At 44.0% G+C, this 12699-nt stretch overlaps 1 protein-coding gene across 2 annotated transcripts in view; it reads right to left on the bottom strand.

Annotated features, from left to right (window-relative positions):
* The window catches only part of igsf9a (immunoglobulin superfamily, member 9a), a 28091-nt gene that overhangs the window by 14411 nt on the left and 981 nt on the right, over positions 1–12699 (bottom strand). For both annotated transcript variants that reach the window (XM_055874513.1, XM_055874512.1), the window contains exons 2-10: positions 9006–9100; positions 8657–8851; positions 5081–5227; positions 4343–4491; positions 4107–4224; positions 3074–3215; positions 2761–2906; positions 2508–2650; positions 497–637 (exon numbers count right to left, since the gene is read on the bottom strand). In XM_055874513.1, coding sequence (XP_055730488.1) covers positions 497–637; positions 2508–2650; positions 2761–2906; positions 3074–3215; positions 4107–4224; positions 4343–4491; positions 5081–5227; positions 8657–8851; positions 9006–9066 — 1242 coding nt within the window. In that variant the 5' untranslated portion in view covers positions 9067–9100. The remainder of the gene's footprint in view (positions 1–496; positions 638–2507; positions 2651–2760; positions 2907–3073; positions 3216–4106; positions 4225–4342; positions 4492–5080; positions 5228–8656; positions 8852–9005; positions 9101–12699) is intronic.

Here is a 12699-nt window from a genome sequence, read left to right on the forward strand (position 1 = left end):
GATTACCTTCAGCTTTAGCCAAGATTATTCTATTTACTAAAGGATTAGATCCATAATTAACTTTGATATTGAGGAGCTATTGTAATCAGACCACATTAAACTCAATTCATGTAACAGGCTGACAAGTAGAGGAGTGTAAGAAGGTCATCAAATGCTCATTGGCTATCTCAGATAAGAGCTCTCTCTTCAGTATGAGAGAGACTTTTAATTGGGTAGCATTTTATTTTACAGTGCTGTTTTCATAGGAATTTACCTGCAATTTACAAGGAAACTAAGTGGTAAAAATGGGATATTCTAGTCTAGTTAAATTGCACAAAATTAGTAACCAACTACTTGCTTCCAAATTGGGAACAATAACTTTTTAAAGAAACAAACCAATATTGCAGAAGTTGTTATTATTATGCTATTACCATTTTACCACGTCATTTCTAAGTAAATACCTGGTATTGTATTTCCTGTACAATAAACTGCTAGAGAACATTGGGTGTACCCTGACCTGTAGGATGACTGTCGTGGGCCCTGATTGGCCCATGGTCCCGTAGCTGTTGTAGGGGGTACACGTGTATACGCCTGTTGCATCATCATTGGCAGTAGCCATGAACACCGAGCCTTCAGACGTCAATGTCCATCCTGGGTACTGATTAGATAAAACAGAGCAAGGGGTCAGAGAACTTCAACAGTTTTTTAATTCAGTTTAATGTGAATAATTATGTAAACAATGAATAGCAACTAATATCTTAGCTGAGGATAAAGCTAAGTGTGCTAAGCCCAAAAAATGATATACAGCGCCTTCGGAAAGTATTCAGGCCACTTGACTTTTTCCACATTTTGTTACGTTACAGCCTTATTCTAAAATGTATCAAATTTAAAAAAAAATCCTAATCAATCTACACACAGTTTCTAGAAATGTTTGCAAATGTATATTTAAAAAAAAACTGAAATATCTTATTTACATAAGTATTCAGACCCTTTGCTATGAGACTCAAAATTGAGCTCAGGTGCATCCTGATTCCATTGATCATCCTTGAGATGTTTCTACAACTTGATTAGAGTCCACCTGTGGTAAATACAACTGATTGGACAAGATTTGGAAAAGCACACACATAAGGTCCCACAGTTGACAGTGCATGTCAGAGCAAAAACCAAGCCATGAGGTCGAAGGAATAGTCTGTAGAGCTCCGACACAGGATTGTGTCGAGGCACAGATCTGGGGAAGGGTACCAAAACATTTCTGCAGCATTGAAGGTCCCCAAGAACACAGTGGCCTCCATCATTCTTAAATGGAAGAATTTGGAATCACCAAGACTCTTCCTAGAGCAGGCCTCCCGGCCAAACTGAGCAATTGGGTGAGAAGGGCCTTGTTCAGTGAGGTGACCTAGAACCGGATGGTCACTCTGATAGAACTCCAGAGTTCCTCTATGGAGAAGGGAGAACCTTCCAGAAGGACAACCATCTCTGCAGCACTCCACCAATCAGGCCTTTATGGTAGAGTGGCCAGACAGAAGCCCCTCCTCAGTAAAAGGCACAGGACAGCCCCCTTGGAGTTTGCCAAAGGGCACCTAAAGACTCTCAGACCATGAGAAACAAGATTCTCTGGTCTAATGAAACCAAGATTGAACTCTATGGCCTGAATGCCAAGCGTCACGTCTGGAAGAAACCTGGCACCATCCCTACTGTGAAGCATGGTGGTGGCAGCATCATGCTGTGGGGATGTTTTTCAGTGGCAGGGACTGGGAAACTAGTCAGGGTCAAGGCAAAAAATGAACAGAGCAAAGTACAGAGAGATCCTTGATGAAAACCTGCTCCAGAGCGCTCAGGACCTCAGACTGGGGTGAAGGTTCACCTTCCAACAAGGCAATGACCCAAAACACACAGCCAAGACAACGCAGGATTGGCTTTGGGACAAGTCTCTGAATGTCCTTGAGTGGCCAGAGCCAGGACTTGAACCCGATCGAACATCTCTGGAGAGACCTGAAAATAGGTGTGCAGCGACGCTCCCAATCCAACCTGACAGAGCTTGATAGGATCTGCAGAGAAGAATGGGAGAAACTCCCCAAATATAGGTGTGCCAAGCTTGTAGCGTCATACCCAAAAATACTTGAGGCTGTAATCACTGCCAAAGGTGCCTCAACAAAGTACTGAGTAAAGGGTCTGAATACTTAAGTAAACTGTGATATTTCCAGTTTTTTTAATATAAATTTGCTACAAAAAGAAATTCAACTGTTTTCGCTTAGTCATTATGTGGTATTGTGTGTAGATTGATGAGGGGGAAAAAACGATTTAATCAATTTTAGAATAAGGCTGTAACGTAACAAAATGTGGAGAAGAAATCAAGGGGTCTGAATACTTTCAGAATGCACTGTATATATCTCTGTTAAATGGAAACGTATTCTCTGTTGAGCAGTAGGCATACAGGGCATATTGATTCCTAATGGAAATGGTCAAATCAGCAGCATCACACAGTTAATGGCTATCTCTATGAGGGGAGATATGAGGCTGATCTCCACCATTGCCAGATCCAGTGGCTGTCCATCCTTGGCCCAGTCGACGCGGAGCAGGGGTGGCTGAGCTCTCACAGGGCAGGAGACCAGACCTCCCAGGCCGGTGGGGAGATATGTCTGCGGTGGCATCAGGAGAGCCTGGGCAGGGTCTGAGAGGAAACAAACTGAAGGTTGGATGGGATTTATGGACAGATAGGATTTGTGTCATTAAGTGGGGACTGAGGATTGGAGAGGAACGCATCAACACATAGACACTTACGTGTCACAGTGAGATTGGCAGATGCAGTAGGCGGAGTCAACAGTCCGTTGGTGGGCATGCAGGTATAGTTCCCAGAATCGTCTGGGGTAATGCGGGTGATGAGAAGGGTGCCGTCCACCATGATCTTCACACGGGACTTCAGAGCCCTATCACCAGAAAAAAGACTCAACTTAAAACACATTCAGACACACAACCCGTAAAGGACATTCAAATGGGGCAAACGCCTCATTAGAAACATTACAACATTTGCAAAATCCCATGTAAATACCCAAATCCAACATAAAGAAACCAGGTCAAAATACACCAAACTCACTCTATGTGGTAGACATTCTCTCCCTCTCTCTGCCACACATAGGTCATGTTGGGAGGATCAGCCACCGCCTGGCACTGCAGCTGGGCATCCTGGGTCATGTTGAGGGAGGTGTCCTTCGGGGGGATAACAATGACTGGAGGACCTGTTTGAGATGGAAAGAAATCCCTGATCTATTCTATAATAAAACTCAGCAGGACATGGCAGATTAGCAAGATATCTAAACTCCAATCAGTTATCTGGTAAGAGCAACGCTGCACAGCATGACAGTGACATTCATGTTGGGAGATTATGGCTGATTGAGATAAATACTTGGAGGATTTGTTTGAAGGCCTGTTTTATAGGCTTACATAAGGATTTGAAAAAGTGACTACAGCCAGAAATCAAAGCCTTATTATAATCCAAACAGGTGTCACTGCCAAAAACACACCAAAATCTAAACGGCATATCCTGGACATATTGACGTCATGCGGCATAACATAGTGTGACTTAAAAATAAATGGAAAATATTTTATTACATAAGTGAAATTTATGAGGAAAAATATCCACAGTAAGGACACACCATATAAACCCTTTGGTCACCTGTAACTGAACATCACGCATCCACCACCAGATGGCGATAACAACTCTCGACACTCAGAGGATAATTAAAGAGCGGCAGTAAAATAACAATAACGAGGCTATATACAGGGGGTACCTGTACAGAGTCAATGGGCGGGGGCAGGTAATTGAGGTAATATATACATGTAGGTAGAGTTTAAAGTGACTTATGCATAGATAATAACAGAGAGTAGCAGCAGTGTAAAAGAGAGATGGGGTGGGGAAATGCAAATAGTCTGGGTAGCCATTTGATTAGATGTCCAGTAATCTTATTGCTTGGGGGTAGAAGCCTACTAGACAAGGTGTTGGGAGATTACCATTGGAAGAAAATAAGGACAGAGTATTCCGCTGAATTTTTCTATTCTTCCAGTATGACCCTGGGGGAAACTGTAGAAGGGGAACTCCTAAACAAACAAACAGAAAAATAGCGACTGACCTTTGACTTTAATTTTTGTCACATGAGTCACATTGCCCTCCGCGTTGGAGGCGAGACATTCATACTGTCCTCCTGCCTCCCTGTCCACTGCTCTGAGAGACAGCGTCCCACTCAGAACCTGAGAGAGGGGGAGAGAGCAATGAATTTCCCTGCAGGGACAATAAAGTTTGCATTGAGAGAGAGATAGATTGCAATGTTGGATTGTAGGGGTGATTTATTTTTTTTTGATTCCTCACCTCAACCTTGTCTCCTCCAATGAGAGTACCATCTTTAGCCCAGGTTATGGTGGGTGGTGGGTTACCGCGGGCAACGCAGGCCAGAGAGAGAGGATTCCCCACTAGAGCCTCCATGACAGGGGGAGGGGTCTTGCTGAAAATAGGAGGAGCTACAGAACAACAGCAAAGACAGTCAACACAACATCCTCTATCCCTTTTCCACAGAGAGAGTTAAACAGGTTGTAAAGGTGAAGATCTCACAAAAAACAAAGCAGAATCAGCAGGTTTGACATAGTTTAAAGTCATATTGGCTGAAGGCGATTGACCTGGGGTAAGCAAACATCCCTTAGAGGCCAGTCATTTACTGTACAGCTCACCATGAGTAAAGCATGTGTTTGTTTAGGAGACAGAGAGAGATGTTCTGCCTGGCTGTGTGCTCCAGGCCCTCCTGCCAAGGCATCTTAACCTTATTAGACAATGAGCCTGAGACGTGACCCTGCCGTTGACCAGGCCATGTGCCTGGCTAATCTGTCCTAATGCCTCTGCGCCTCTCCTGCTCCTCTCTCACCCCACCAAAAGTCTTCCTAGCAGGAAAGTGTCCTATATGGGCGCGTTTGTCTGAGCAGTCATGTTTTGGTGAGAGAGGTCACAGAGAGACAGAGGGAGTGTGTGTATATGACATGATAGGGTACGATGAGGATAGTAGGACTGTATGGCCTTAAAATAAAGCCCCTCCGCATCACAAGCCCCTCCTCTCACCAGTGACAGACAGCAGGGTCCAGGAGCCATTGCGGGTCTCATCTGTGGTTTTATCCAGCAGGAGGATGCGACACTCATACAGGCCCTGGTCCTCTATGAGGAGCCCCTTCACCCTCAAGACAGTATTCCTCACCAGAGACACACGGCCTGGAGACACAGGGGAGGACACAGGGGTGAGAGGGCACGAGACAGGGTCAGAACCAATCAAACCATTGGAAATAATGAGGAATTTCAGGGAGGTTCAATACAAAGAATGTGTTTTACAACTGATAGGAATGTTCTATGATACTTCAATTGCCTACAGATAAAGCATTCACTTCCAAACATCAAGCACACACGCACTGGGATCGTCATCGAGAGCTTTGAAATGGTATCTCCTGGTTGCCAGGTGACTGCACCCTGTGGCAATGGTGTTTGCTGACTCACCCCTCCCTCCTTCCCTGTGACGTGTCTCATCTCCCTCACTTCATTTCTCTTAAGTTGTCATAACTAAATAACTGAAACAGTGCAGTTCAGCAGCGTGATAAGCCTGGTCTTCACAGACAGTGAAGCATTGAGGAGACTATCCAGACACATACAGCTGCTGCATAAACATACAAGAACATGAGCATGCCTCACTCTGTAGTGCTAATGTGTTTGTGACATTGAGTCATTGAGGTGTGTTGAGCTAATCATTAACGCCAGTCCTTGTCTCCAGTGACAGGGAGGGACCGTTTCTATGCCCACAGTGGGGATCAGGAAGCTACTGCAGTTAAAGGGGTGGTGGCTGTGATAACAGATGAGGAACCGACTATGACAGCACATGCTGTTTACTTTTCCAAATGGAATGGGGGCTAAATCCACATGTGTCACGGTCAGAGCAAAATACCCATTCACACACACCCACTAGGGATTGGATCACCTACCACTGTTGTGATTTGAAAAGGTTCACATGAAAAAAATGCATCTCTAGATTTGAATAATATGTAAATTGAGAAAGCAAGAGGAGAGAGAGAGACAAGGAGAGAGACACGCACGTATGCACTAACACAGGCACGGTATTGCATATGCAAACAAATCAACTCTGTAATGATTTTAGTGGGGCTTAGTGTGGGGTTTCAGTGAAGGCATTGTTGATTTAAATACAATCACAAGACTGGCCCAGTGAGCCTCCTCTTTGGTAGCCATTCTCCCACATCATGGCATTCTCTGCAACCACCAAATGTCACTCCCCTCCACCACTCCTCTAGCCTCGTATATACCAGACTTATTAACGCTGCAGCGAACCATTCACGTAAGCTCGCGGGATCAAGCAGCTCGTGAGGCTACCACTCCTCCCCCTCTTTCTCTCGTTCTCCACTTGCCGGTCCCTCCTCTCCTTTGGCACTCTAATGATCAAAAAAGTATTTCTGTTGACCGCCATGTCAGTCTCTGTATGTTTAATCCAGGACAACGCTCTATTCCACACCCATTAGTACAGATAGAAGTGTGGGACATCTGAGTCCGATGTAACTAATAATAATATGTTTCCATTGGGTGTCCAGTCCCGCAACTCAAAAAATTGGACCACACCCCATTGCTCTGAATACATCACTAGACAAAGCCCAGCCAGGTTTGATCCTTCAATGGCCTCAGCTCTCAGGTGACAGCCCAACGGAAAAGCATCTACACTAACAGCACAGACGCATGACAATGGCTCTGCTCAAATAATGCACTTATTTCAATACACTACAACCCAATATAATATTATGTTTTCATTTGTAGACGAATGGCAACAATCAAACAGATTAGATCAGGATCACTAAATTATGCTAAACGTGCACACAGGCTGCCTTCAATCTACTATCACAGCTTTGCATTTGTGTAAATATCTGAATATGTTTTGTTGCTGATGGGACTTTCCAAGTGCCCACAGATATAACATTCAGAATCTATTGTCCCTATCTCTTCCTTGAGACATGTCGTCACCCTTTGGCAAAGGATTCCCAGGCGCTGGTATTCTAGTTTCGGTCAGAGAAGAAAGCAGATAGAGTTACCTCCTGAAACCCTTCAGTTCCTAATGTCTGAATGTTGTTCTCCTGTTAAGAGACGCTGTGATCATTTGACATTTTAATCATCACAGTTTGGCTAAAGGCTACCAACTCAGAGACTAGGAAACTGCTATGGAGCCGTAGGCATGCCTTAATGAAATATTAGTCATTCAATATAACAGTCAGTAGCCTAATAATCGTAATATGATCCAGTGCTGGTCCGTAGATGGTGAAAAATATACAGGCCAGTACAGTGGGGATATTCTTTATGTATTCATGATTTGCTTTGTAGACAATCTGGTAGTAATGTAGAGTACAGGATATCATTATGTTACACAGCATTTATACAGCTGTATTTCCCAAAGCATTGACTATTCTCTCTCCTGGGGTCTGAATCAGCATTTCTGTGTGTACAGAACTAACAACCTGCTCTCTTCTCCGGATCACTTCTCTCCCTCTCCTCTGCTCTATATACACAACAGACACTGAAAATACCCATTCAGCTCTTCCTCCTCCGTAATAGAGGGGAGAGGGCTGACCTACCCAGAGGACATTAGTCTCCTCTCTACGTTTCTTCTTAGGTTCCTGCCTTTATAGGGAGTTTTTCCTAGCCACCGTGCTTCTACATCTGCATTGCTTGCTGACATCTGCTGATGTTAAAAGGGCTTTATAGATACATTTGAGTGATTGACTTTCTTGCTTTTTCTTTGGCAAGAGCAGCACTGAAGATTGAGGCATCCGTTATCTCTCATCACCAAGTCATATTACTCTGAATGGCTTTATAGCAGGTCTGCTCTACACCAGTGTCAATGAGGCATGTACGGTTATCGTATTTCCCTGTCTGGTTGGCATGGGTGTGTCATCTGGCTTTCTAACATTCTAATACGAATTGGCTGAACAGGTGTATAGTGTGATTTCTGAGCTCTAGCCAATACACACATATGGATGCACTGCACCCGTGCACAAATTCAATGATCAGAGACAGGTCAAATCTCACTCCCTCCGGACCGTTGGAAGACAGATCTTCCTCTAGTTAGGTTCGTCCTAAAACACACAGACATGCTCTTCCTCTGTCCACGTCAAGCCCTTTGTCTGAGACTTTAAAGGACAGAAGCCGTCACAAAAGGTATTTCTGCTCTATTGAAGATCCCTTTCCCCCATAGACTGCCTTTGTTCTCTGACCCTAGGGCAGAATGGGGACAATAGACCATGATGCAATCTGAGAGGACCAACGAACACAAAGCCCCCAGCTCACACAGCCCATTGGGGTGTGGTGCAGTTAGGAGGACTGAAGCTGACAAAGGGATGAGTTACTGTTGTTTTTTGAGTGAAGATAGCTGTTAAGGAAGGATATAGGTGGGATGAAGTATGGGTGGACTTTTACTGTAGGAAAAGGGGCTTGACAGTGTTAATGGACAAGGCCTCTGGAAAAGACTGTTTGGGGTCTGGAAACCTCGGCCTTGGGCAACAAAGTGCTGAGACGGACCTGACAGGGGGCTGAAATGAAACACTCTCACTGTAAGATTAGATCCCAGTTGAGCTTCTGATGGGCTGAATACGGACTTACCCTCGTAGTTGGGATGCACCCGAGGAGCATACACTCCAAACTTGATCAGGACTGGGATGTCGAATCCCTGGCGCACCCATTCCACCACGTGCAGGGGCACAGACGCACCCGCGTAAGGGAGTGGCAGTCTACACGCCATCTCCACCACACCCCCTACCTTGGCACGCACCTCTGGCTTCTGACCGTGAGTGACCCCTATGAGGGTCAACAACAAAAAATACATTATAAGCATTATTATAATCCTGCTGAGGGAAATGGCTGAATGTAGGGACAGGTATGGATGTGGCTGTGGAGGAAGCGAATGACAGAGAGTTCATTACAGAGGGAAAGCATTAAGTACTCTACTCACACAGAAGGCACAGTGCCATCACCATGGTAACATCCAAAAAATAGTCTCTTTTTGGTCCCATAGCTGCCAGTCAAACAGCCTCCAGCATACCTGATCTGTTGACAAAAATACACACTTGTCACACATTGCATCTTGCAAACAAAACAGACACCTGTCACCTCTCTCCGAACTAGCGGGCAAGAGAGAACTGACAGTTGTGTCTAGCTTATAGACATATGGAAGATGTGTTTAGATTTCTTCAAGTACCTTTCTCAAGATTGGAATTCACCCCATATCATTTCACAAACAGATATCCAACAGACAACCCTGCCAAACCCCTCCCAGCCCTACATGGTTCTCATAACTTCAATACCCATTAAATGTCACATAAGCAGAGCACCTGACCAGCTCCAGTAAGAATCAGTGTGGTTTTCTCAGAGAGCTTAGTGAACTTGTTGGCTGTCAGCAGTCAAGGACAGAAATAATCTGGGCTGCAGCAGACAAACAGCAGCCAGCAGAACTGTACTCCATGTGGTGCATCAGTCATTGGTGGCATAAAGCTGGCAGTAGACTACTTCAAGCAGGTCAAAGACGATATTGTGCATGTGTTTATGATCCACCATAAATCCAGGATGAAGGTTTCCAGTTAAGGGGGGAAAAGTCAGAGCTTACCTCTCCTATTATAACCTATACAGTAACCCTACAGCAAGGGTCGGCAACAGGCGGCCTGTGTGCCAAAACCGGACTGCAAACAATTTTTGGGGGGCCCCCCAGTTTTTGGTCAAATCACCTGGAATTGTGCAAAGAAATTGTTTCATTTAGGATATTTGTTCCCAAGTATCCCCTCTAATAAAAAAATATTAATCTATGATCATGTCTCAATGTGATCAAGGTATGAAGTTATTGTTATTTTCAAATACAATCTATTTTTGGGCTTAGTTGTGGTCAATTTGCAGTGTATAAATTATTATAATTATGTTCTGCCCCGACGACCATCCACTCTGAATAAAATTGGCCCAGGGCTGTATCTAGAGGCCTACCCCTGCCCTACAGTATGCCTCCATAAAGCTAGAGATACATGGATTGCTTTGCTGGAGACCTTGACCACATAAGACGTGTGTGGTGTGCTCGTGTGAGGGAGCGATTTAACGGGCTAATACTCCACTCAACACTTCATCCCCAGCACGCTTTACCACACACCACTAATGCCAGCTTATTACGCTAAGTTAATTAGAGCCACTGCAGACCGCAAGAGCAAAGGCTATTCTTAGAGGGAGCAGCGGCACTCACCAAATCCCACGGACACGTGTCATCCTACGCATACACCCACAAATCAACAAGTCCACCAAAGAGAGCTGCAATCAAGCTGAAGAGGATTTCATAGCAATTCAAAATGCATTTTAACTTCAATGAAAAATATTGAATGCATTGAAATGTAAAAAAGTATCAATAGTAAATAGTGCATAAGTACAGTTGAGTATGTATAGAAAGTAATTTTCTATGGGTCTTCACTGTCAGTATTAGAGAGAGAGCAAAAGGTCAACAGTGACCACTCCCTGAATGACCAACTGAATATGTGCAGCAAGACTCACCCTGGTAACACAATTGCAAATAGGTCATAGGCTACGTATAAATTGACACTCACCATAAAACTTTATAGGACTCTCTTGCACAAAGTCCAGATGACAAACGCAATTAAATATTATTGTCTTGTAAATTGAGTATCATGAGGAAGTCTCTAGTACTACAGTAATAACCATTTTGAGTGTGTTCGTCTGTTGTTACTCTATTTCAATTGCATTACTAAGCAACCTGCCTATTATCTATCCTCCAAAACAGAGAAAGGATGAAAGATTTGACTGGTTAGTAAGAAGGGCTTGGTGTGTACACACAGGGCTGACTGTGGATAAGCAGCAAACCTACTGTCCTAGCATTTGGCTCACAATGAACAAGGACTAATACCCAAGAGACCCTACTCCAAGAAACCCTACTCCCAGTGCTTTTTAAATGTCCGTCTCTCTCCAGCATGGAGGTCAGGTAGATAGAATAATCTGTTCTAGAGGCCAGCCAAACAGAAGAGACAACTAAGCATTCATAAAGAGACCAATGACATAATCCATCTGTGCTGTAGGTCTGTCTCATTCTAAGATGTCCTAATCTGAATCCTAATCTAAATGCAAAGTAAGCCCTGAGTGTACAATCGGACTGTGACAATGGAGGTGATTTGGGTGGTGCAATAGCCATACATAGTGAATGTACAGTTTTACGACCATGATTTGTTAAAGCAAGCAAAGATTGCTTCTCTCTTCAAAGGAACAGCACTGCAATAAAGCAATAAAAGAGGGTGAGGAAAAACAGAGCCAGAGCAATAGTCAATACTGGGATAGTCGAGAGAGGGGGGGGGGGGGGGGTGGAAGTTGTAGACTAGGGAAAGGTCCGAAAACATTGGGAAAAGGCTGTTGATTTATTCATTTGGTTAAGTGTTAGGCCTAATCAATAAAGGTGTTTACTCATTATTGAACCATAACTAAGAGAATGAGACAGAGAGAGAGCGACAGAGCCAGACAGAGCTGTGAAGCTTCTTTAACCGTGGCAACCTAGGTCTGGTCTCTGGGCAATTCCCTCAGTACACTTCCTGCCTCCAATAAGCAGTGTTGCCTTACAAACACACTGACGACATTAACACAACGCTCCTGCAATGTTTGTAGAGCAAAAACAACAGCCCTAGTCAACGGGCAATGCCTATCTTTGATTTATCAGCATATAGGAAAGCAGGGAGGGCAGTGAGAATGTTACTGGTGAAATACTATGTGCATTACTACATTTAATCAGGGAAATGGGCAGCGATTGATTTGTAGCCACTAGAGAATACTTACCCATTCACCTAGCTCTATAACCCTGCCTGGACACTGGCTAGAGAGGAAGCTCTGGATGATGTTAAAATAGAGGCTTTAGCCAGATATGCATTTAAGAAGGAAAGATTCCAACTCATCCATTGGCACCATGGGTGCGAGAGAGATTTTCTCACTCTTATTCTATTCATGTGAAATGGAAGAGACGGGTTAGGCCTATCACATGTGGGTTTTGGGGGTGAGGCATTGGCCGTAATATTAAGAGAGGTCACAAAGATCCCACACCTCTGAGTGATGCCGTGATTGAAAGTATTTTTAGAAGCTCTGTGAATGTGTGTGTGTTTGTTGCAGAGATGTAGAAATGTTCTACAAGCAAAATAATAGATTCTAAAGGTGTCTTTGATGATCACACAGAGGTGACTGGATAAGCAGGTGTATTATACACCTGTTAATGCAGGTTGATCCTGCCAGCCGTGGTTTGAGGACTGAGGTAATGAGGACTGGTTGTCCTAGTCATAACAAAGCACTCAGAACCCCACAGGTGAGATATTGTGCTCCGTTCAGAACAAATTAGGCTTCTCATTCTCTAAGCCTCAAGGTATAAGGGCATCTTCTGAGTAATAGCATAATAAAAGGGACGGTTTTCCCTGAACCTAGAAATCATCAGGGAAATGATTACATTCTCACATATCTGTTTGGAGGAGAGTTACCACTAGATCTCTTGCTAGTGGGCTGGAATCCCATCACGACCGATGCAGTTCACACTAATAGCCTATTTTTACCCCTTTTCACCCAATAGTGATAACAATCTCAATTTAAAAGCATCAAATGGTATATGATTGGAGTATGTGGTTTAAATCTAC

Source organism: Salvelinus fontinalis, chromosome 21 (genome assembly GCF_029448725.1).
Source record: "Salvelinus fontinalis isolate EN_2023a chromosome 21, ASM2944872v1, whole genome shotgun sequence".
In the NCBI taxonomy this organism is placed as follows: domain Eukaryota; kingdom Metazoa; phylum Chordata; class Actinopteri; order Salmoniformes; family Salmonidae; genus Salvelinus; species Salvelinus fontinalis.